Source organism: Stegodyphus dumicola, chromosome 6, assembly GCF_044657685.1.
Source record: "Stegodyphus dumicola isolate Sdum_Otavi_A_Nest chromosome 6, ASM4465768v1".
NCBI classification, from domain to species: domain Eukaryota; kingdom Metazoa; phylum Arthropoda; class Arachnida; order Araneae; family Eresidae; genus Stegodyphus; species Stegodyphus dumicola.
Window position 1 is genome coordinate 81,021,986 of NC_140773.1, and position 25,580 is coordinate 81,047,565.

General features: G+C 32.7%; 2 protein-coding genes across 5 annotated transcripts in view; one reads left to right on the forward strand and one right to left on the reverse strand.

Annotated features, from left to right (window-relative positions):
- Positions 1 to 25,307, forward strand: part of LOC146996788 (zinc finger BED domain-containing protein 5-like) — a 37,731-nt gene extending 12,424 nt beyond the window's left edge. Inside the window, exon 3 of the mRNA XM_085819667.1 lies at positions 23,951 to 25,307. Coding sequence (XP_085675793.1) covers positions 23,951 to 25,307 — 1,357 coding nt within the window. The remainder of the gene's footprint in view (positions 1 to 23,950) is intronic.
- The window catches only part of LOC118181845 (uncharacterized), a 430,621-nt gene that overhangs the window by 337,648 nt on the left and 67,393 nt on the right, over positions 1 to 25,580 (reverse strand). The window lies entirely within an intron of this gene.

Consider the following 25,580-nt stretch of genomic DNA (forward strand, 5'->3'; position numbering starts at 1 on the left):
CAAGATACGACCTTTATGATCTTTTCAAATTTTGAAATATTGTCAAAAAGTTTAAATTTATCTGTATTCGTGTTATTGCTGGCTGAAACCACAGTTCGTTTTCTCTCTCCATTTACTATATCGAAGTCAGGATGTTCTCCATCTGCAATAGGCCACTCTTCTGGAGGTCGATAAATCCAATCTGGTCCTTTCCACCATTCGGATTTCCTCAATTCTTTTGCAGAGCAACCGCGTGATGGCAAATCCGAAGGATTAAACTTTCCGGGAATGTGATGCCAGTGATCTGGGTTACTCAGTTTTCGAATCTCATTTACTCGATTGGCTATAAAAGTGGACCAATTTTCTTTCTGTTTTATCCAAAAGAGAGCATTTGTGGAATCCGTCCAGTAAAAAACTGGAACCTCTTTTAGTTTCAAGTCTTCTCTTATTGTATGAGAGAGCCTGGCTCCAATAGTGCAAGCGAGTATCTCTAGTCGAGGTATGGTGAGTGCTTTTAGGGGAGCAACTCTCGCTTTAGATTGTATCAATTGACAAGTGACTCCACTCTCACCGCTGTGTCTAAGGAAAATGCAGGTCGCATACGCGTCCTTGCTTGCGTCCGAAAATACATGCAGAGTGGTACTTTCGTCTATTTTGGGAAGCAATCTAGGAATTTTGATGTCTTTCAAATATTTTAACTGAGATGACCATGTGAAAAATTTCCTTGCTAGATCATTCGGCAGATTAGTATACTAGTTAATTTTCTGTTTCCAGCACTCTTGCAGAATCAGTTTAGGCATGAGAGTAACTGGACTAGTAAACCCAATTGGGTCAAAGATTTTACTCAATTCGGAAAGAACAGATCTTTTGCTCAATACAGGGTTTTCTTCATATTTTACGTGACAAGACAAAGTATCGTCAAACAAGTCCCATTTCAATCCCAATACTGACACAACATCTTCATAATCTTTATCAGAAAGGTTTAGAATTGAAGTTTCATTTTTAAGTCTATTATGTTTCCAACCTCTTAGGTCAAATTTTGCAGTTGCCATGATTTCTCTAGATCCTTTGATAAATGAGTTTAATTCTTCAATTGATTCCACACTCGCTACGCAGTTATCCACATACATGGCTTTCTTTAGCTTTGAAGCTATTTCCTGATGATGTTTTGGTACATTTTCCAAATGGTAGTTAATCGTGGCAGCGAGTAAAAAGGGGCTGGCGTTTACGCCGAATACAACCCTTCGGTGCCGATATATAGTCAGTTTTTCAGGCTGTCCTTTCTCCCACCATAGGAAGCGGAGAAAATCTCGATCCGCTGGGTTCACACCTATCTGAAGAAATGCTCTTTTTATATCCGAAATTACTCCATACTTCCCCTCTCAAAATTTTATCAAAATTTTGGGGATCAATTCAAGATAATTAGGACCCTTTTCCAGACAGTCGTTCAGAGATACCGAATTTTTCTCCTTTGCAGATGCGTCGAACACTGGTCGAATTTTGGTAGTCGAATTTTCCCGAAACACGGGTCTATGTGGCAGATAATGCCCTTTGATCTTTTCTGCCTCCGAAATATCGATAGGTTCAATTATTCCCTCTTCTACCCAATCCTTTAAAACAGTTTCGTAGGCTTCTAAGGAATTCTTTGTCTGAAGGGTTTTCACGCAAGACTTCAGACGCTTTTCTGCAAGGATTCTATTATCTGGCAACTCAGGATGAATTTGAAGCCATGGCAGTGATACCTGATACCTTCCAGTGTCATCTCTTTCTAAAGTACGGATGAAATAATTTTCTGTAGCCTTTTCTATTTCTTGTTTTGTTTGAGAAAGAGCTGGTTCAGTTATTCCGATAGAATCAAGAGACCACAAGTCACAAATTTTTCTGTCACTAATGTGTAGTGATAAAAGAATTTCATTAAAATTCTTTCCCTTTACCTTCGTTCTCCCTAATATAGTCCAACCAAGGTGTGTATTCATCGCTACTAAACTCTCCGTTACGTGTTTTGTTTCCCCTGTAAAGAGTTTTCCGGCATAATCTGCTCCTACAAGCATGTGTATTTCGTTAGGGTGTTTTTCAAATAAACAAGAATTCTCATTAGTTACATCACTGGGAAAAATTTTGTAACCTCTTAGTTTCTTTAAGCATTCCCTATCCTCCAATTTTGGAATATGTGAGCATATGGTTTTTTGGCTCAAAACTTCCATTTCGCATGTGAATCCTGTTTCTAGATTATTTAACTTAATCAGATACTTGTTGTGATTTTCCCTTTTTTCTATTCCTCCAAAAAGCCCATGAGTCACACTTTCCTGACCTGAAGATTTTAGTTTTAATTTCTCCGCAAGAAATGTGCTGATATATGATCTGCTACTTCCGGTATCCAGAATTATTCGTATAAAATTGCTTTCACCATCTCCGTAAACATTGACAATTAAAGTTTGCAAGATTACGCTTTCATAGGATGAATTATTCGTTAAGGCCTTATTTTCAATTTGTTCTTCCTTAATTTCTCCGTTTTCGGTTTTAAAACACATTATAGTGGCATGTCGTTGTTTACATAATTCACACCTTATTCTAGAAGTGCAAATAAAACTAAGATGCCGTGGGCGTAAACAGCGATAACAGATCCCTTTCGCTTTGCATTTCTCCCTTTTTTTCTCAGTAGACCATAAAGATGCTTGTTTACACGTTATAGACTCGTGATCAGAAGAGTCGCAGAAAACACACGGTGTTTGTCCCCCCCGCAAACTGGCGTTCGTTAACTCCGAAGCTGTGTGTTTCGCAATAGGTCTGGGTTCACTCAGTTTGTTATGCTTTTGCGGCGCCGCCTTTGGCTGGACCGTCTGGAATGTACGTTCCCGCGCAACTAACTGTTCAGAAAGAAATTCCACTAGGTGATTCAAATCGTAATTTGATTTCCGAACTGTTTTATTATACTCCAAAACCAAATCTGCGGGCAATGTTTTCAGCAAAATAGGTGTTAATAAAGCTCCATATGTTTCTGAGGTCATATTTAATGATTCAAGACATCGAATATGTTTCTGTATATAATTGAATAACTTACGGAAATTTTGAATGTCATTAGAATCCTTTAGAGGTCTTATTTTCAGTAATTTATCTATATGGGCGTTGATCAGTACATCTTTATTTCCAAATCTTTCTGTGAGGAGTTTAACTGAAGTTTCGTAATTTTCTTCGGTTAAATCGAAACCGTCAATGGTGTTATAAGCAGTGCCTCCCAAAAAGGATTTCAAATAATTAAATTTGCTTATAGCATCAAGCGTTTTATTTTGGTGTATGGCTGATGAAAAAGTGTTCCAAAATGTCAGCCATTCGCAGCTCTCGCCATAAAACTTCGGAATCGTAAGTTTAGGAAGCTTCACATTATGACTTTCGATTTTAACGTTTTCTATAATACTTTCACTTAACTGTTCAGTGCTTCGTAACACATTAAATTTTTGTTGTTCTATATTAATTTCTTTCAATTTTTTGTTAGCTTTGTATTTAAATGTAGTTATTCTTTCACGATATTCGTCAACACCGTTTAATTCGTGGTCAAGATAATTTATGTCTATTAATTTTTCTATATCGGCATCTATTTGTTTTAACTCGTTCGATTTTTCATTTAAGAGTTCTACGGAAATTTCTAGTTCCTCTGCATTCACTTCTGTTTTTGGTAATTCAGTTTCGATTCGGCCAATTAATTTTGTAACGGCAGCCCTTATGTGGCCGCGTTTCCTTTTCAATGTATCGATGAATTCCGTCATTATTTAATATTCAACAATTCAACAACTATCAGCAATTCACTAATTATTTATGCTTATGTATTGTCTATATAACTGATATCAATTTAGACAGTTTCAATAGTTAGGAAAACCGCAGTTACTGGCAGTCCCTGTTCGGGCGCCATGTTAAAAAATTTTATCAACTTTGCACTATTAAAATTTTTTGATCATTAAATAGATAAGTGAAAGTTCACTTACCTTCTAAATAGGGCTGCCCTGAACTGCCTGCTTTTCCTTCTTCTCGGTATCTGTCTCTATGATGAACTTCGATTTACTGCGCAACACAGCTATAAACTTTTTAAGAAATTTTAATTCATATGAAAGATATCTACAAAATAGTTACAAGTTATAATGATTACAAGCATAATTTATACGGAGACGGTCTATCGTTATACATCTGTTAGACGCGTCAGCCGTTCAACTGACTACTTTTAGTCTCTTTCGCCAGAGGGCGTTCGTGGAAGTAAAGTTCTAGTAAGCAAACGCGACAAGCATATTCTACTTAGAATTTCCATGTATCCTAATAATCAACTCGAAAGTATGCTACTTCCGGTAATCGATGGTTTGTAACATAATCGATTATTCAGAGATTAAACCATTATAAAAAGAAAATTAAGAATTTTGGCTAGATTATTACTCATGCCTCAGTAAAGTAAAAATTTTTTACTTCAGATTCTTAATAAGGTGATGGATGGCCCCAGCAAATTTAATTTACAACTGAAAATGCATATAATTCGCATAAAGTAATAAATGGGAAAATGAAAGATTTCCTTAGTGAAAGACTAGAACCATAGTATCAAAATGAATTATTTTAAAAACTATTTTGTGTTTTTTCGAGCAATCAAAATTTAATATATATGCAGAAAATTTAAGAAACTGTGACTCTAGTTTAACTTACTTTATAATTATATACTAATAAATGCAATTTAAAATTAATTATAATTTATTTTCGAGAGAAAATATAATTATAAATTTTCCACATGATGCACAAAACATCTACTCTAAAGTTTTTTCGGGGAAGTCCTAAATTATTTAGACAACTTCTGTTAATTAATTACGTGAAATTATATTTGTTGTTTACATGAATACTGCAAAAATGCAAAGGATACCTTTCTAAGGGGGTGAATAGATTTACCTAAAATTTATCTAGGGAGAATAGGTTTGAATTCCCGTTCCATATAAAGGAATGCGACGAAAATGCCAATGCATTCCATACAAAAATGCCAATTAATTAATATTACATGTGCCACAAATAACAGAATTTATACGTCGCACAATTAAATTTTTAATTAACCTGAATTTGCATTAAATCTTTACGAACGACAGAGCATATTATATAGCATTTCCATTACAGGACAACATGCGCCAAACAAAATACCTAACCTCAGAGATATATTTCTTATATTTAGGAGCATTTTACCGTAGTCTAAATGCAGTATGTTTTCGCATTGAAAGTATGTCCTTCTAGAGAAAGTTGTTTCCCACACGTTTTTGTATAGTGTAAAAGATCCCTATAATACTACACTGTATATTATGAAGAATATTAATGCTTGGAAAAGAATAAGATTTTGTGTGCAATGCAGTTGTAATTAAATTATTAGATTTAAAGAAAAAATGCTTGCAATTTAAGAAAATATTTGAATTGAAATCAGTACGTTTTAAAACCGAAGTCATCAAATAACTAGGAATCATATCTGTAAGTTCGTAATACAGACATTCCATTATAAGGTATTTCTCCCGCGTTCTGAGCGTACCTTTGTGGTGCAGTGGTTCTGCATGCTGGGCCGGTATTCCAGATGTCTGTGGTTCGATTCCCGGCGAAGGCGTTTGCTCATTTTTCATCTTGCCTGCTTCCGAAAATATATATAAGGTATTTCTCCTGCCTTCCTAGCGTGCTTCCGTGGTGTAGTGGTCTGCACGCTCAGCGCGTATTGAGAGGTCCGCGGTTCTATTCCCGGCGAAGGCGTTGCTAATTTTTCATGATTTCTGCTTCCCCAAAAAATCCTAATGTCTCTACAGTGGCGCCCGAACTAAAAGGGTGTTGGATAATGATTCTCATCATCCAGGATTTGGGGACTGGGTCCCCTTAAAACCCCAGTTGCCCTTTAAAAGGGGGAGTATATAAGGTATTTCTCTCGCCTTCTTAGCGTGCCTTCGTTGTGTAGTGTACCGGCACGCTGGGCCAGTATTCCAGAGGTCCGCTGTTCGATTTCCGGCAAAGGTAATTGCTCATTTTTCATCTTGCTGGCTTCTAAAAATACCTAATGTCTCTACACCATAAAGTAAAATATGATATAAAAATTAAATCTAAAAAAAGACCCATACTTATACAGGTATAGATACAGAACGCAGCATCATATCTAGAAAATAAAGAGTTTTCTCATTGCAGTGTTAGTTACGAGTATCTCTCATTTTAAAAAAATTCACTTGCATTATGAAGCTACATTAAAAGATTTTTCAGTTTTAGAAAGAAATCTGAATAGGATTTTCCTTTTATACAAAAGTCTGAAAACGAAAATATGGTCTAATTCGTGTTTTGCACAATGATCGAAGAAAACTACGAAATTTAGTGCAATATTGCATATAAGCTAAGGACATCTTGCAAGATATCATTTTAACTTTCAAATATTACGTCGGATAACGTGTATTGATCCACGATACAAATGCACCGCGGTCACGGACACGTCTTTTAAGAATTCTTCTATGTTAACCTTTTTCCAAGCTTCGAAGATAAAATACTACATTATTTGTGCCGTGTTAGCTTATTTGAGGTGGGAATATATTATAGTAATTTTTTCATTTAATATTATTTTAGGCTTTATGTGATGTTTAAAACAATATAACGTTTTTGTGTTTATGACACGAGAACAATTTAAAATATTTTTCCGTACACATTAAAAGTAGTTGTTACTTGTTTTGTATCATTTTGGCTTGAAAATGTTTCAAATGAAAGGTTTAATTTTGAAGAGCTGTAGAAAATAGTATCGCACAGGTTTGAATGTTGTAACATTCCAGTAAATTCTGTACTTCAGCTATGATTAATTGCACAGCAATTATAAATATTGCTTTATATTGAACAGTTACAAATGAACTTATAAAAGTAGAATTGAAGGTGGACGGAGATGTACAAAGCTGAAAAAAATAATAGGGTAGGCCCATTTATTTTAGAAGATGTATTCATAGTGCCTCGGGAAGGCAACCCGCCAGTTCCATGGGCTTACGACATAATCCGCCAACCCGAGAATAGTCTTTCTTATCCGAGAATCATGGTTCTTAGCTTTGTCCTCTAGAGGCGTGATGGTCAGATTATTGCCTGATCCATGGAGAGAGGAATTCTTACCTCCTCTATTCCTCCCCCATGGACTGATTCTAGACAACAGTAAAAGACCTCAGGGGGCACGGGCTACGTACAGAACACATCAGCTGGTACATGTATGTGTTCAGGCTTCCTGACCGAACATATCTAGAGTTACCGTCTTTGATTATCTTAAGTTTCGAGAAGGAATTCAAGAAGAAGCATGATAATAAGTACAAATCATTAATTCTAAACTTAACCATCAATTCCTATGAATGTAACTCTCAAAACTTACAGATTAAGAGCTTTTCGTTATAATGTAGCAAAAATAACTTTTGGAATATACAAAAGATGGTTTAGGAAAGTCATGATGTTTTAAAATGATGGTTTATAAAAATCAGTTATCCTCTAAAGAATGATTTTAAATATTGTAGTGTTCTAAACCAGTACTGAGAGCAGACCTTTTGAAATTTTTTGGGGGTGGGAGGGGAAAATTATACATTTTCACTTTGTATGTTTGATTTTTGTTATTTTTGCACAAACACACATATACACAAATATATAATATATAAATAATTTAAGTAAGTAAAACAAAATCTAACAGTGATTCTTATCACCTATAAACTCGGCTGATTGGATGTCAGACAAAAATTCAAACTGAAGTAAGGACTCTTTGCCAAATGTTTTCAGAAATATATGATTCGATGATACTGTAGTTCATTTATTACAGAGAGACTTAGTCTACTGCAATAAACAGGTGTTTGGTGTATTTAATTATGGCAAAGCACACTAGGGCTATCTGCCTAAGGGGAGGGATGCCTTCGTGGAGGACTTTCTAAGGGAAACTGGCTCGTATACACGTTACACATGGGGAAAACCACGAAAGCACCCATTCAGCCAGCCCGTTCGCGGGATTCGAACCTCGGACCGAACTACCAGTGTTCAGCGACTGTACCGCTCGGCCGCTGGTGGGCCCACTGCAATAAACAGATATTCTGTTTGTTATTTGCAAAAAAAAAATAACAGCTACCTCTTAAAAGAGAAAATTTTGAGTACTAAATTTATTCTTTCTATTAGTAAACGTAAGCAAGAGAAAATTAGCCTTCCACAACAGTGATAAATCTACTGGCATTTTTAGGTTACTTGGATTATAACATAGCACACAAGAGCTATCTACATAGCGAGAGATTTGTGGAGGAACTTTTAAGAAAAAAAAAAAAACTTCGTATTCATATTACACATGGCGAAAATTCCTTTGTAGCTAGCCCGTTGCTCACTTTTATCTTTCTAAAAAGAGAAAATACCTTAGATCGAACGCGAGATCTCACCACTCTCCGAAGGATGTTGTTTTGAATTTCAAAATTCCCTAGTCTCTGCTTTAAAGTTTTGTCTCAAAATTTGAAGAGCGAATCGGATGCTTGCAGCATTAGAGCTAAAATATAGATTTACGATACATACACAAATGGAGTTAGTGTGGAATTGCAAAATACGTTGTAATATTTACTTCTAATTATATAATTTCGTAACACAAGGTGGTAGATATATCAGAACTTTTCAACGCTGTGTGGATTATTAAGAAGTTCTACACAGCATATTTTTTTATTTTTATCTGATTTGCCTACGTAAATGTCTGGATATGTTATGCGCAACTAAGAGTAAAAGTCCCAATGCTTTCTTAAATGAATAAATGAATTATGAAAAATGAATGATGAATGAAAGAAAAAAATTAATGAATGATGTATAAATTAATGATGCATTTTTAGAAGAACTAAATTCTGATCAATTATACATAACAGTCTTTTTCCGCATTCAGACGTCAAGGGTGTTATTTGCAGGCCAAAGAGAAGTTAGAAGTCAAATAATACATAGACAACGATTGAAACAAGACTAGGATAGATTGTATTTAGATATTTTAAGGTATGGAAGTTCAGGTTTTCTTCTGTTGTATACAAAACATTCAGATCCTTTCAATCAACAAAAATGAATGAAAATATGAAATAAGTTTCTCTTCCTTAAAATAAATATAAAATGCAACATTTTTTTGACAAAATAAATATTTAATGACAATTCCGGTTTTTAATCATAGACAAATCTCATTAAAAACGATGCTTCAGCTGAAATACACACCAGAATCCCTTAAAAAACTACAACTGGGATATATCGTGTTTAGGTGCCATTTCCAATCACGAGTTAGGGAAATCCTTGGCATTTATTGGACGTTTGTCTCCCCATCCCACCATTTAGCCTACTAGAAAGCTTAATAGTTCAGAAACGTCAAAAATGATTTATAGAAAATATGCAGTTAATTAATTTTTTATTAAAAAGAATCTTTAATACTTTTGCTCAGTGTAACTTAATATTTTTCGGCAAAAATCATAGATGGCATTTGAAAGTTCGAAAGGATAACCTTGAACAATGTAAAACCTACACTTCAGTACAGATAGATAGAGTGTTGCATCTTGAAATTACTAAAGAATACTACTTAAAAGTTTTAAAAACATTCTGAATTTAATATTAGAAACGCATGATGTACAATATACTTATCATTTTTATGTAGATCTGAAGTTAGGTTCTGCAGAAAGAACAGTGGAGTATCTAAATTTATATAAACAACCAATAACTTTTGATCTTGGGTCCTCAATTTTATCACACAATTAATTAAGCAGGACACCTAATCAATGGTTCAGATAGCTATTTTAATATTTTCTAGATACTAAAATATCGAAATAAATATTCGAATTTTATTCGACTTAAACATTAAAATAAATTTTAATATTCCATATAATTTAATATAAAATAAATTAGTGATCCTTATAATTAAATATACGTGCAAGTAAAACTAATGCTGATTATGAGCGTGATCGTACGAAGAGTTAGTTAATGTATCGGGTTTTGATTTTCATCAGAAACCTCCAGAACTATATGCATATTTATTTCTTTGAATATTTGATAAGTGATAAGTGAAAAGTTTGATAAGTGAATTTACTTATCAAAATATAAAAATTTATAATTCCAGGTATAGCGTTCTATGCTCAGTTTATGCATTTTAAGCAATTAATGATTATGATTCATTGTTGGTTAATATTACGATCCATTACAGTCTATTTAAAATTCACTTTACTTCCAGTAGCCTGTGGATGAGTGTGGTGGTCTGAATTAAGTGAGTGTGCTTGCTGAATAGCCAGTGAATTTTGAATTAAACCTTTATATCTTAATTCATTTATAATTGTGAACACTTCCTAAATTCGGAAAGTAATTATTTGTAGTTACTGTAGCGCAAATAGGTTTTTGCGCATTAATAAACTGCCAACAGCTGAAGGTTTTGTTTGCAAATGCGTTATTCTGTGTAACCGTAGATTCTAGTTTAGAGGGTGGCGTTAAGCAATCATATTAAAGTCAATGAAAAATTCCCTGTCGAATTTTATCTATAATTGAATTTAAACTTTTCTAGCTTTAGCTAGACTACATGAAGGTGTCTACAGATTTCATAATTATAAAAGTCCCAGTCATAAAATTACACTTGCCTCAAAAGTTCAAAAACTTCTTTTATATTTCTTCCTTATAATTTGGCAAATTAAAAAACAGTCCTACTATAAATATCGATTTCATAGTTGATAACTCCAAGCTAATTCTTTGGAAGAGATTTCATCCATTCTAATTACATTAGGACACTTTTCCTTATTAATTTTCTTTTTGGATTACGTGCTTAATTTTTTAATTCTATAAACAGAATTCTTGTGAGAATGAAATTGAGACTAAAATAAAACTAAAATAAAAATGTCTCTTGTGTATTCAGGAACTAACTAGCTGTTGCATAAATTGCACGCTATAATGTAAGCTTCAGTGATTCTTCCTAGGAATCTAAAATCTTAAGGCAGAAGCGTTGAAGTTGAGCACTGAATACGGACGTCAACTGACAGTTGATATCAAGTATACATTGTAATTTCATTTTAATAAACGCGTTAAACTTTCTGCTGGCAATTATAACTAAGGACTGATGATGAAGTTTTAACATGAAGATTGATATCAATTAGATATCTCTCCAAATCTGCATTACATCATGATCATCGAAGAATTCCAATGAATTCTCTGTTATTCATTGAAAGATAATCTACGTATAATTCTCCCAAAAGATAAGTTCTCAATTTAATACTTAAAACAGGTACAAAGAATTTACCGTAGAAACTCCCTCAAAGATTTTTTTTCAAGCTTAATACTAATTCATGATTAGAATAAATAGTAATTAGTGTCTTTAAAAAAAGAGGAAGCTTTTAGAATTGTTCAAAAATCTGAAATTATCTTTTCAAAAAAAAAAAAAGTACAAAAATATGGCTGGACAAAGATTAAAATAATAAAAGTTATACAATTATGATATAGAGTTCTGTTTAGTTGCATTAATAATTATTTTAATTTTTAAATTCTCTTAAATCCCCTCGCATTTCCTAGCCAGAATGCAAATTAAGTAAGAGCACGAGAGTATTTAAACAGTGGAAACGAAAAGGTTTGACAGAACATGATTTCGCTAGTGAAGCGCATATTTGCTGTTTTGTCCTCCAGCTGATAATCTTAGTAGTGGCTACGTATTCTTCCTGTCTAGTTAGTATATCACCAGTGTAGGTTTTCGAGTCAGCCTGTTAGAGTTAATTGAATTGTGTAGTCTAGCATTACAACCTTACCTTTTACATTTATTGCTATCGTTTAAGTTCAAACCACAAGTGGTCGGTGATTTTGTGTAAGAATATAAGTCCGTGGCATCTATTATTCAGTTTGTGATAAACAAAGGATCTTTTACACCCTTTACCTGCTGTGCTTATCTTCATGCCTGTGCGTGAAGGTGGCCAGGTACGAACTTTAAGTAGATCTAGTTACCATTTCATGCTAGCCAAACATATCATATCTCACAATCACAGAAAGCCATACGATATATTTGACGCAGTGAACTAAAAGTTAGCCGGAGAAGAACATGAAAATGAAACAGGCAGTGAAATAGTAGGCAAAATCACCATGTGAGATTGGGATATGTAAACAATCTCTTAGATTAAATATACCTATTTGCGGAGTTAATAAACTGAATTCAAATTTAACTGCACTATACATTTATCTAACATATTATTTGAATGAATATCAATATATTTACCAAGGAGAGGATATAGAAGACAATTTTCAAAACGAAACAAACCTCCACATAAATGTTATCATCATTTCACTTATAGCCTGTTTTGAACAACCCTTTTATTTTACTTCCTAAGAACTACAGTTTTTGAGTAATCGCAGGTACCATTTTTCGATTACCCGTGCTTTACAGTTGCCTGGCTTATTAATACATCAACTGATACACATCACCGGAATTTCAGTTTAAATCAACAGAATAAGTGTCATGCTGGAAGAAAGGATCAAAAAGAAATTCTGCATAAACTTAGCTGTATTCAGAGAGATTTAACAGAAATAATATGGTAATTTTATAGCCGATTATTTCTGGTAATGTATACAATTTTATAACAATATTATTTGTAAAAAGCAATTCCTGTATGAGCCATTACTATATTTTCTGTTTAGCTACAGTGAAGAAATGTAACTAACACAGCAAAATTGCCTAAATTGCAAAAATTGTTTCTTTTAACTGCCCGTTGTTGTAAATAAGATAGGGCTCCCACATTACTTCTTCCTCAGCGAGAAGTACGAGATTAAGAATACCGTAAATTAAATTTGACAAGACGATTAGGTTTTTTGTTCATATCCTTTGAACTGCTTTGGAACGTTCTGGAAATAGTATTAAGTTATGAACAACACTAGTTTGGGTACTTGAAGAACCAGATTCACCTTGACACATTGTGTTAGATAAGGGCAATTAAAATGCAGAGACAAGGTTGCCGAGAGTTAGAATTGAGTAGATTGGTAGATAAAAAGCGTATGAACATGAACGGTGATTAGGCCAAGCATACTATTATAATTTTATTAGCACGATTTGGATATACAAAATTTCCAAACTGAATAAAATAAGTAATAAACCAAACTGAATAAAACCATTCTACATTAAAAGTATTGTCCAGTTATTAAAATGAAATTATATTCCAGTAGCATCATAAGTATAAGTAATAAAAAAAGCTTTTTATAAAACTGGAAGTTTGGAGGAATAAAATAGAACAGATGAGGGAACTGAAATAAAATGTTTACAGTATTAAAAAAACAAATCATAATAATTTACTCTATTCAAAATGTATACTGAACGCGGAACGTATTATTCTCAATCCGAGATTTTGCATAATTTGAATAGCAAACGTTTACTGAATACGTTGTTCCCTTTCATCAGAAAAAGCCAAATCTAATCATTGAACCCTAGACTCTAATAGTCAGAAATGCAACTCGCAGAAAAGGAAACTCTGGAAGAAAATTTGCTTCCCACCAAAGAAAGGATGAAGAACTACCGCGGTATTTCTAGAAAAAGCTTTCAGTAGTTCTATTTCTTCCAGGGGAAATGTAACTGCAATCGCAATCACGTTTATGTTTTAAATATGGAAATATTTTGGAAAGTAAATAAAACCTGAGTTGCAGTTTTCTTAAATATTCAAATATGTTTGCTTTATTGTAGCACAAAAGTGAACCGGGTTTGGTTACAAAAGTCATAAGAATCTTCCCTTTATTCCATGCTAAAAAAGAAAATTGTACATAATACAGGCAGGCAAACAGCATTTACTATCTTACAATATTTAGCATAGTTGGAAAATTATTAAAAAAAGGAAATTAGTTTTATATTAAAAATGCTAGTTTTTATTATGCCATAAGTAGATGAAAACGTAAATTAATATTGTTAAACAGCAAACAACATTTAAGAATTAATGATTATTTATCTGATTACAAAAAAAAAAAAAAAAAAAAAAAAAAAAGCACTCTAGAGCAAATGATTATGAGAAGGGATATCTTCATCAAGACTTTCTAAAAGAAACTGTCTCTTATAAACTTTTCACATGGGGTAAACAGTTATGCAACCATCCCTTTCGTCAAATAAAACGCAGATTAAAATTAATGAAGACATGTGACATAGGCAAGTACCCATTAAATACATAAATATGTACAGATGTATAGAAATAACATTTTGAAATTATAATGAAATTAGCAAATGATTCGGATTAAAAATGTACGGCAACAACTTTTTACTTGAAATCAGGAATAGCGTCTGCTACTTTTAAATTTATTACTCTTTCAAAACGGTCGCATGTGAACAAGCTGTGTATTGAAGGATAGGTTTTAAAAATTAATGATCCGAAGAGAAATATGCCTTCTTCTTAAAATATGCCTTGTAATTTGAAACCATTCTAAATGCATGGTATTAAAATTTAATAAGTGCAAGATAAGCAATATTATTAATCAGAAACGGAAAAATCGTCATTATTACTTCTGCATGGAAAGCAGGCGCCAAACGTATGCCTGAAAAGGTATGCACTGTTTCAACACAATGATTAAAAATATGCACTATATTTTTCAAACTTCTATATGAAATGCACTATGCACGTTACATAACAAATTGCACCTATCATCAAAATTATTTCTTTCACAATGGTACTTTTGAAAAATATACCACGCACACTTTGTGGCATAAACAGCGTAGTCACCTGAAAGAAATTGATTTAAGAGCATTAAATATTAAAATAAAATGGTATGACATAGACGTAAGAACCAGAAAACAAAAGTCAAAACTGCTTTTGCTAAATATGTTCAGACAAATGTTCTGACAAATGTTGGTCAGACAAAGACAAATGTTAAGTTCAGACAAATGAAAGTGTCCCTCATATTTTGAGATGCTCTTGAAATCATGCATGTGGCACCCATTTATAGATTAATTATCAATTAAGCCAGTAAAAAAAAATAAATATTTCATTAAATTTTGATGATAATAATAAAATGCATATATTCTCAAGAAAAATACTATAAATAAAGTTATATTAATTATATTAATGTATAAAGGACTTAAGGTATAAATGTATTAATGTGCTTATATAAACAAATAGTACTTTACTGTATAATTTTTTTATCGTAATTTAACATTTTTATTTAAAGTTTAAATATTGTTATAATTTTAAGTTTAATTTTATTTAATTCTAAAGTTCAATTTGTATCGTAATTTTAGTTTTCTGATAGCCAAAAAGTATAATTTCTGCAATGCATGTTACGTAAATTACAAATATTCTTTTACTAAAAGCCAAAGATGGTTTGTATAAGTTATTCTAGCGTTGAAATCAAATATAACCCGATCATGAAAAAGATATACAGTCTCGCATTGCCGCTATATATACACTAATTTATTATTTTTTATACATGATCACTGTGATATATGCTAATTTATTTATTTTTAATACATAAAAATATTTTTTTCTGTACACTAATTATATTTTTTTTATGGTTTGCCAGCTGTTTGAAGAATATCTACCCGATAGCCTGCTTCCACTTATGGGCGCTGTAGAATATTTTGTCATAGGAAAGTTGCATGTTATTTGAGCTTACTGCCAGGCTTTACCTTTGTTTCGCTGGGTGTCCACCGAAAACATCGCGAACAAAACGTCGCGGAGAAAACAACGCAAGAAGAAAACGTCGTGGTACAAAACATCATGGAAGAAAATAAAGCAAAGAGAAAACATCGCAATTCTGAAACATCGTGGTACAAAATATCGTCGTCTAAATTAAAGCGATTCAAAAATTTCGCAATTTAAAAATCATCGTCGAAAATATCGTCGTAAAAAATAAAGTACCTAGAAATCATGGCATGACGATAACATAGCAGACATGCTTTAATAATTGGAAAGGGATGAAGCTCATAATAAAGTTCATAAAGAAGTATTGTTATGTAGGCTAACTCTTGTTCAATTCCTTGACAGGCAAGTTGAGAAACAGAGGTATGAGCGTCAAATTACAGACGACGGAAAAAAGTTAGGCAATGAGATTATGAATATGGGAATGAGAATGCCCTCCCTTGTCATAACAAATAACGCGCTTTCGACCCTCGGATTACTGGCTCAATAGAAATGGACTTGGAACCTTTGAAAGGAGGCTTCAGAGTTACGTTCGATTGTTAATATAGGCAGATGAACTAAACGAGAGAAAGTAGAAATATATTGCAATTAAATTTGTTTAGGACGTCAGCGATATTGGTAGCTTAGACAAAAAAAGACATGGTATGACGCAATATTATTGTTAAATGGCCCGTGACTGTAAAGGAAACAAAAGGTAGACTGGATGCCTATTAGGTCTCTTATTTTCTTTACAGATGTTTTGTTGAATGCAGGGTTCCCAATGCGTGAATATAGAAAAATTCTCTATTTTCTTGGGACGAGATATAAAAAATAACGTGTGGTGCAAAATTTTAATAGTTCCATGGCTGTAACTGGTTTAAAACCAGTTGTAAGGTGACTAAATTTCTCCGATTAAGATCAAGTGAGGCGTAGTTGTATAGGAAGAGGGCTTTTAATTACTAGTTAGTTCAAGACTTATATAGGAAAGATATTGTTTGAGAAAGCAGCTTTTTTTTTTAGGAAGAGGGAAGAAGAAGAAGGAAAGCGAAATTTTAAGTGTTTAGCTTCAGATTTTAGAAATACGAAGAAGAAAAGGAAAAAATTAAGAAAGTATTGCGAATAAAAAGTAATAAAGCTGTGTTAGAATGTAAAAAGCAACTAGAGTAATGTTGTGATGAATTTAAAAAATTCGAAATATGATGAAATTTTATTGGACATGAAATGAATTCGATTGACCTGTCAACCAGTAAGGAAGAGTTCCGATTTTACAGACGTTTAAGAAAAGACTGAGAGGTAATGTCTCCTGTCTGACGCTGAAGAAATGTTCCACTTTGCAGACATTTTAAAACACTCAGAGGTAGAGGTCTCTATCCGAAGGTAACGAAGTGATCAAGGTTACTTATATTTGAAGGGTGACTGTTTCCACAGAGTCTTCGTGATATTAAATGCGGCATCTGACTGATATGTCCAGTGTGGAATTTTCTATCTACAATCTCTCATTCCAAGAGTTTATTCGGAGTGTCCTCTTCTTTCCGATTCGTAAAATTCTATAGGGATTGCGACTATGTGCGATAAAATATGTGACAACTGTGGGCAATGTTCCAGAGACTGTTCAGGACTGTTACCTAATGTGTTGGAGAAAATAATACTTGACTTCCTGAAACTCGAAGTCGGCCCTCATTAATTACTATTTACCTTTCCCTAGCGGGTAGAGACGATTATGTAAAACTAATTATTTATATATGCATAATATATATATGTAAGATAAAAATATGTAAATCAAAATTAAAATTTAAACTAACGGTAACCCAATTAATTCTCCCTCTCTATTTTGAAAGCCTAATAATATCTTTAGATTGCGTGATTTCTAGATGAATGCATCTTGCATGGCCCGCGCAATGCTGATAACGTGGATAATTCGGACAATAAACTCAACATTTTGAGAACCAAAACCTTTCTGACCTTAATTAAAATTTTCCTCTTGGCGATCTTCCATATTGGATAAATGCGCACTTTTAGATTGAACATCTCTACTGCTTGGACGCTATTTCGCTGTGCTCTCTTCTTATCGCAACAGTATTTAAAAAAATAAATTCTCTTGAATAAGCAAGATTAAAATACCAAGTAAACATGTTGCGAGGGGAATATGTAAGAAAAAAGAAAAGTATGTAAAAGATTAAATTAGCAGAACGAATTAATTTCACTTCTGTATTCTAAGGATGGTCATTTCGCTTTTCACTCCGTCATTTTGAGACTAATCCATTTCTTATGACTCCGCCGTAATTCTGATGATGAAAATGGAATTAAAACTCAAACAGCCAATAATAATTTTACAGCAGTATTAATTATCCAATCAAAATGCATTGAGAACCAAAACTAACTCAATCTGAATTAAAATTTCACTTCGAAAAGAGCGCACTGGCTGGCTACTCTTTGGCCTAGCTGGTCTGCTGTCTGCTGCTTCTTTCTTACTGCAAATTTATAAAAAAGAACTTTTTTAAATAGGCACAAATAATGTGCCAAGTTGTTTGTTGCCGCAACATATTTGCTGAAATAAAATTAAATATTTTATCTACCTCAACTGCCAGTTTTCTATTCATTATGGATCACCATTTATACGCTTTTTTCGGCTTTTTATCATATATGTAAGATAAAAATATGCAAATCAAAATTATAATTTAAAAAAGGCTCTTAACTGTTCATTTAGAATTTGGGTACTTCCTCTCTCGTTATAACGTTCCCGAAACAGCGTCATAGCTCAAAAGTAATTCTGCATTATGTCATCTTAAACTTCTGCGTTGCCTATAAGTTTTGCAAATCAGATTGATGAAGTATTTAGCTATAAATACCATTGCAATCCAAGTATCCTCCATCTTTCTCTGCCTACGCTTGCTATCTAAACGACGTGTGCTTTGCTGTTTCTGTTCAAAATGTAATGCATCATCAAAATTGTGGGGGAGCAGATTGGGCCCATTCTGATGCGCCATGCCATAGAGTAATCAACATGTAATAAAGATATATTTGGATTACCAAGTGATTTTGCGATTCTTCAAAAGTTCTCCACATCATCTGCTACGTAATTAACATTTTCAGTGATTTAACCTCAATCCACTCGCGATTGCAAAATAATAGCTTATCTAATCAAGCTCTCATCTAATATCAAATTACTGCAAGGAAATAAATTATATCATTGCATATATATATTATTTTTAACAAAATATCTCAATACCTTTCTCGCGAAAATGCTGCTGAAAATTAATCACAAATAGAGAAAAACAAAGAAATTTAGAACCAAATCCACAAGACATGAAAGAAAGGAAACTAAAAACCAATAAAATTCAAATTTCCCCATAAATATTGTGGGAACTATAAATGTAACTAAGGTTATGAAAAAAGCCCCATCCAGATTAAGGTGTGGTCAGACACGGTGTGAACGATCGTGAGGACGGACGTGCACAAAATGTTTTGACAACCATTCTTTTTACTTTTATTCTCATTTATTTTATTCTCATTCTAATGTAAATAAACCAATCCTAGTTTAACTTCATGAGTTGTAGTCATGTTTATCATCAAGGCTCTCTATAATATGTAAAATTCAACTAATATTCATTAAAATAGTAGAAGTACAGAGAAAAGAAATACAAAAATGATAAAAAAATAATACATCAAAATTTTCGGATTAAATAATACTCTTATAATTAAATACTTTGGAATTGTTCATCAGCTATTTTTTTGGATACGGAAACGCAGTGGTTTTCAAGTGGAATGGGGATTGCAGTTGAGTTTGATGTAGCCTCCTTTTCATAACGTTATATCAGATTTGAATAAATTCCTCTTTTTTGTATTTTTTCTAATTTTTGTATGTTTCTGGTTTTTTGTAATTTTTAAGTTTTAGTATTTCTTATTCTTATTTTACAAATTTATAGGGTATTTTGAAATTCATTCGTATTGAATTTCACTTCTTTTGAGTCTTTGTGAAATTGGTTCTAAATTTCTTTCTTTTTGTCTATCTCTCCTTCTATAGACAGAGATAGACAAATATAGATATAGATATATATAAATAGATATATAAATAATTATATTAAGAAATTTAATTCCAAGGCTATAATAAAGTGATTATTAGTGTGTTTATTATGAGCTAACCCAATTGAACAACAGTTAGAGTTAACTCTGAAGTCTACATAACTCTACCTAACATTACAGTGTTCATAAAGAAGATATCACAAGCAGTGGCCATTGTATCACTCCACAACTCTTCAAGTTATCCTGCTTTGGACATAATTACTATTGTTTTCTTTGTTTAATATCTTATATAATGCATTTAAAGCTTTGTGTTGCCAAGCATTCACAAGTGCTTTGTCTCACAAAAGCATCGGATTTTCACAAATTTTTAAATTTCAGTTATTGTTAAATAAAGGTAAATTACTAATTACCATCTTACTACCTGTCTTATGAATGTAGCACGAAAGTATGCACTTTTTTATGGAAATCTTGTGGTAATGTTTCTAGACGATTTTATTTAATGGTTAAAGACACTATTCATATGAATCATGAGCTGAAATGACGATAGTTTTATTTTAATCTTTCTTTCTTGATGATGCATTAATAATTAGCAAACATGGAGTTTGGATAACATAAATCAGCAACTCTGTGAGACAAAATATGCAAATAAGGGAATACAAAACTACGCTTTATGGCTTCGATGCTAATACAAAATTAAATCTGTACATATTCGCCAAAATCACCAATTAAAAGAACCTTTCACAGAAATACTACGTTTAATACTGAAAGGTTGTTTGAACACTATTAGATCATATATTGCGACAGCCAACAAATTCTCTTGACAAAGAAACTGAATAAAACTGAATAAAGCGTTTCCCCCTTTTTTATTTGGCTATATCGAAAAAAAAAAACTGATATCATAAAACTCTTAAAGGATACTTTATATATCAGTTTCAGTTCCGTTCAAATTCAGTACAAAGCCTGTTCATGGGACTAAATCTAACTTTACAAAGTACTGGATAAATCTTAAATGCTAAAACAATGTACTGCAAAAAATATCCTACAACAATTTGTGTATATATATCAGCTAGTCTAAAATTTATTATATATAGCTATATCTAAAATTTGATAAAGAATCACTGAGATCAAAATCGCATAAGCATAGATCAAACTAAGATCAAAATCCCATAAGTTGAGTATAATGTATTAAGGTACTGTCTATATTATTTAAAAAGTATTTAAAAAGAATTCTTATACGTTTGCTATTATAGAATAGGTATCCAAGAAAAGGGACAAACGAACTGTATTTTGGAATGACAATAGAAGAGCTCGCAACACTCAGTGAAAGAGCGATTCATCATTCTAGAACAAAACCCATCAATCTTCACAATAACATAAGAGGCTTGTTCCAAAGAATTCATGCTGATGCGGAATAAAGGCAAGCTCGATATGCTAATCAATGTTTTCACAAAAATCTTAAAACTTTTAGCACAAGATACGATGCTTTATGTATGAGCTTTGATTCGTATTTTCTTTTCTACTTGGTGCTGACGATGTGTTTTAAAATTAATAAATTTTCTGTTTTCACGATATCAAACTGAATCAAGAGGCACAATTCATTCTGCCGAGCTTATGTAAATAATATATACCACTTCTTTCAAATATGAATTCAAATATGTATTTGACAAATAATAATAAAAAATCTGAAAGCTTTCAGGGTTTATATTACGCCCAAAGGAGCATTTTTTATCATTTACACACATAAGCAGGTTTCGAGAGCATTTGGGCTAACGCCCCTTTGGGCTAAAGATATTTAAAAACAGTATATCTTTAGAACTTCCGCCGGACAGTCTCGAGCGCTGGAGGTAAACGTGTTTTATTCCGTAAAATTTTGCACGGTGTTTCACTTTGAAATCATTGAACATTTTAATCAGAAATTCGTTAAAATTTTATAAAATATTAAAAAGATAACAAAATAAATTAAAAATCCAAAATTCGGGCTTCCAGGTGTCACATTTGGGGAGAGGACTACAGTATTCAGAATCCGATGACTCTGGGTACCGTTGTTTTTCCACAATGAGACAAACACATAAACATTCACGTATATTCTTCATTATTTAATTTCTTTAAATATAATACAGGGCGATAATATTTGGTGGCAACATTTTGAAAAATGATTCACCGCTTTTAATGGTTCAACGCAAAATGCCGTTTCCAGAGTAAAAGCCCTGCTGATTTAACGTCCCTTTGGGCTAAAAATATAATTTTTAACAGTCTCTAGCACTTACTTTCGTCTAAATAATTAGTCCTCATATTTCCTTGAATAGATTGTGCCATGATTGGTATTGACAAAAGGAATAATAGTAAGTCAATCCTTTGCAATTTAACAAAAATGTCCTGAATAATTATCACATATCCAATTTTTCATAGGACACTCTACAGGCATTTTTAACTAATTTTCTTCGGAAAACTGGTTTTGCTCTGGAACATTTCTGCATCTCAAATGTAAATGGAAAACATTCGATGTACAATGAATGCTACATCAGTACAATGAATGCGTTAGGTCGAATATAATCTATGAAATCGAAAAATCTAAATATACTTCTCACTCATTTTTTATTTCTAAGGACATCTAAAAAAATAAACTACGTCTTTTGAAACGGTGATTTAATGTCAAATGCCTATCATGAGACAAGAGCGTATACTGCCTATGTCCGCGATTCGAGTTAACGTTTCCATTGCTTCAAAATATATGCATGCACGCGTTCGTAGTTTGGCTCGAAGTCACTGAAATATTATTTATGGCTTTTACACACAGAAGAAAGAGGAAATCACTATGTCCACATTTGTATTTTGTTTGTAGTCTGAAATTTTTGGTTTGATATGATTCATGAGATTATTGGCCTGTATTCTGCTCCATTTAAGTTAATTCGTAAAATTATGACACAGAATGGAAGATTTATATTGATGTAAATCTTACTTCTTATGTCTCTGTATATCTGTAGTCTTCTTAGCATATATAATATCAAATATATTTGGAAATACGATGTATAATACCATTAATCACGTCCCCAGGCCATTTTAGAAGCATAAATTGATAATGATCTGTTTATCTATACGTTTTAGCAGAATATGTTTATGCAAAATATTTCTCTTAAACCTGATAATATATAATCATAATTTTCATCAGAGATAATATATCTGCATATCTTTTAATATTTTTACTCTGAATTTTCGTGAGAAGCATGACATTATTAATTTAAAGAGCATTTTATAAATAATCTGAGTATAATGAACTCGGTAAATTAATTTACAGACTTCTGTATTATATCAGAATATACCGCAAAGGTCTCTAAATGGGTCACATAGTTCTGCTTTTAATTGAGGAGTTTTGATGCCAGATGACAGAAGGAATTTTTTTAGTGTTTTTGTCTAAGGCCGAACGGTCTAAGTCCTTGAACACTGGTAGTTCGGTCCGAGAATCGAACGGGCTGGCTGCATGGGCGTTTTCGTGGTTTCTTCATGTGTAACGTGTTAATAAGAGCCAGTGTCCCCTATAACGTCCTTTACAAAGGCATCTCTCCCTTCCGTGTAGTGCCTTTAGGCGGAACACATAAAAATAGTGTTTGGACTATCACAGTTCTAGAACGATTTGATTTAATGAAACAAACATACGACTGAAAATGTTCTAGAGCAGTGATTCCCAACCGGTGGTTCGCGAACCCCTGGGCGTTCGCAGTGTTTTCAGAGGGTGTTGGCGAAAATAATATTGTAATGGCGGATTTTTTGAAACACCATTAAAATCAAAAACAAAAACAAAAAAAAAAAAAAAACACAAAAATTAAAGAAAACACCCATTGTAAAACAGATTGTTCGCTGCCTGTTTGTTAAGAAATCTATAATAAATTTCAATATTTTCATTTCTTTTTTCCTTATTTGTTTTTCAAAATTACTTCATCAATATCAAATTATATCAACAATTTTATACATTATAATTTATTCCTCTTATTCAAGTAATCAAATACTATTCTCTTTTTATTGCAAACATTTATTTATATTTAAAACATTTTATCAATGTGATTAGTATCATGTTCTGCTTTATATTTAAAATCATTGCAGCAGTTTTCCCTTCTATGTAATATTTTTTTTACAATACAATTGGAAATAAATATCAAATTAAGGCAGTTTACTACAGATTTTAGAATTAGATACTTGTTCACAATCGAGAAATGGGAGAGTAGTGTTGTATTAACTGTCTATTTTGTTTGTCTGTCTGTCGACGTTCATACATAGACTTACCACTTGTAAAGCTTGAGTGATAGTGATACTGTGACTGTAAAGTTCTCGTGTAAATGATTTAATAATTATTAATTTAATTATCATTATAGCTTATTTTCATTATTAAAAACGGGTCGTTTAGATACGAGGCATGATAATCGAGATGATAGTACTGAAAGCTGTAGTGAGGTATCGTTTCACCAGACGAGAAACAAAGGAAATGATGACAGAAAAGGGAAAAAGCGAAAATATGACAGCGACTATCTACCATTGGGTTTTCATTTTACTGAGGATGAGTCGGAACCTAAACCGCTTTGTGTTATATGTAACGAAGTTCTTGCCAACAGCAGTTTAAAACCATCACTTCTTCGTAGACATATTGAAACAAAACATCCGGCACACAAAGATAAACCTCTTGAATATTTCAAAAGAAAATTAGCAGATATCAAAAAGTGTAGCCTTTCTTCTTTCTTGAGTTCAAACGAAGATAGTAAAATGGCCCTTGAAGCATCATTTCGAGTAAGTTATAGAATTGCAAGATCTGAACAAGCGCATACAATAGCAGAAAATTTAATTGGCCCATGTGAGAAAGATATCATCAAATGTATGCTTGGGGAAAAGGCAGCAAAGAAAATTGAGCTAGTTCCCTTATCAAAAAACACGGTGTCGCGTAGAATTAATGACTTGACTAATTGTGTGGAGAACGAACCTCTAAAAAGAATAAAATTGAATTATTTTGCAATTCAACTTAACGACTCGACGGATGTAACAAATGCCGCAGTCTTACTTGTTTACGTTAGATATCTTTTTACGAATATTGTTCAAGAAGATGTACTATTTGCAAAACCTTTGAAAACTTACACAACTGAAGAAGTGATTTTCGATATGATCAATGGGTATTTTGAAAAGAATGGAATAAGCTGGTCTTATTATGTGGGTGTGTGTACAGATGGTGCAAAATCAATGACAGGAAATTTTTCTGGTTTTATGGCACGGGTGAAGAATATCAACGAGAAAATTCAATGGACTCATTGTTGTATTCATAGACAAGCTTTAGTATGTAAGCGTATTCCTGCAGAGTTATCTACTACTTTAAGTGATGCTGTGAAAATTGTGATTTTTATAAAATCGCGTGCTACAAATTCCCATCTATTCCGTACGCTTTGTGAGGATTTTGGAAGTTTCCACGTTTCTTTACTACTTCACACAGAAGTTAGATGGCTTTCCCGTGGTAAAGTTTTGACGCGTTTGTTTGAATTGAAGTCTGAAGTTCAAGTATTTTTTATTGATAATCCGTTTCATTTGTCTCCTTGTATATCCGATGTGCTTTGGCTGCAAAACCTTGCGTATTTAGCTGACATTTTTTGTAAACTAAATGAATTAAATATGTCTTTACAAGGCGAGGGTGTCACCATTTTCAGTGTACATGATAGAATTCAGGCTATGTTGAAAAAGATCAATTTTTGAATTCAATGCCTGCAGATGAATGAGTATGGATGTTTCGATTCTGTCAGCACTTTTTTATCAGAAAATTCAATTAAACTTGACGAAAACATTAAAAGGAGTATGTGTGAACATCTGAACTATCTTCGATTAACTTTCGATGACTATTTTCCTAACAGATGCAATATATCCATCTCAAACAACTGGATACGTAATCCATTTCAAGGAAATGTAAGTTCAGAAACCTCTCCAAATATACTGGAAAAAAAATCATAGAGTTATCTTGTGACAGTTCTC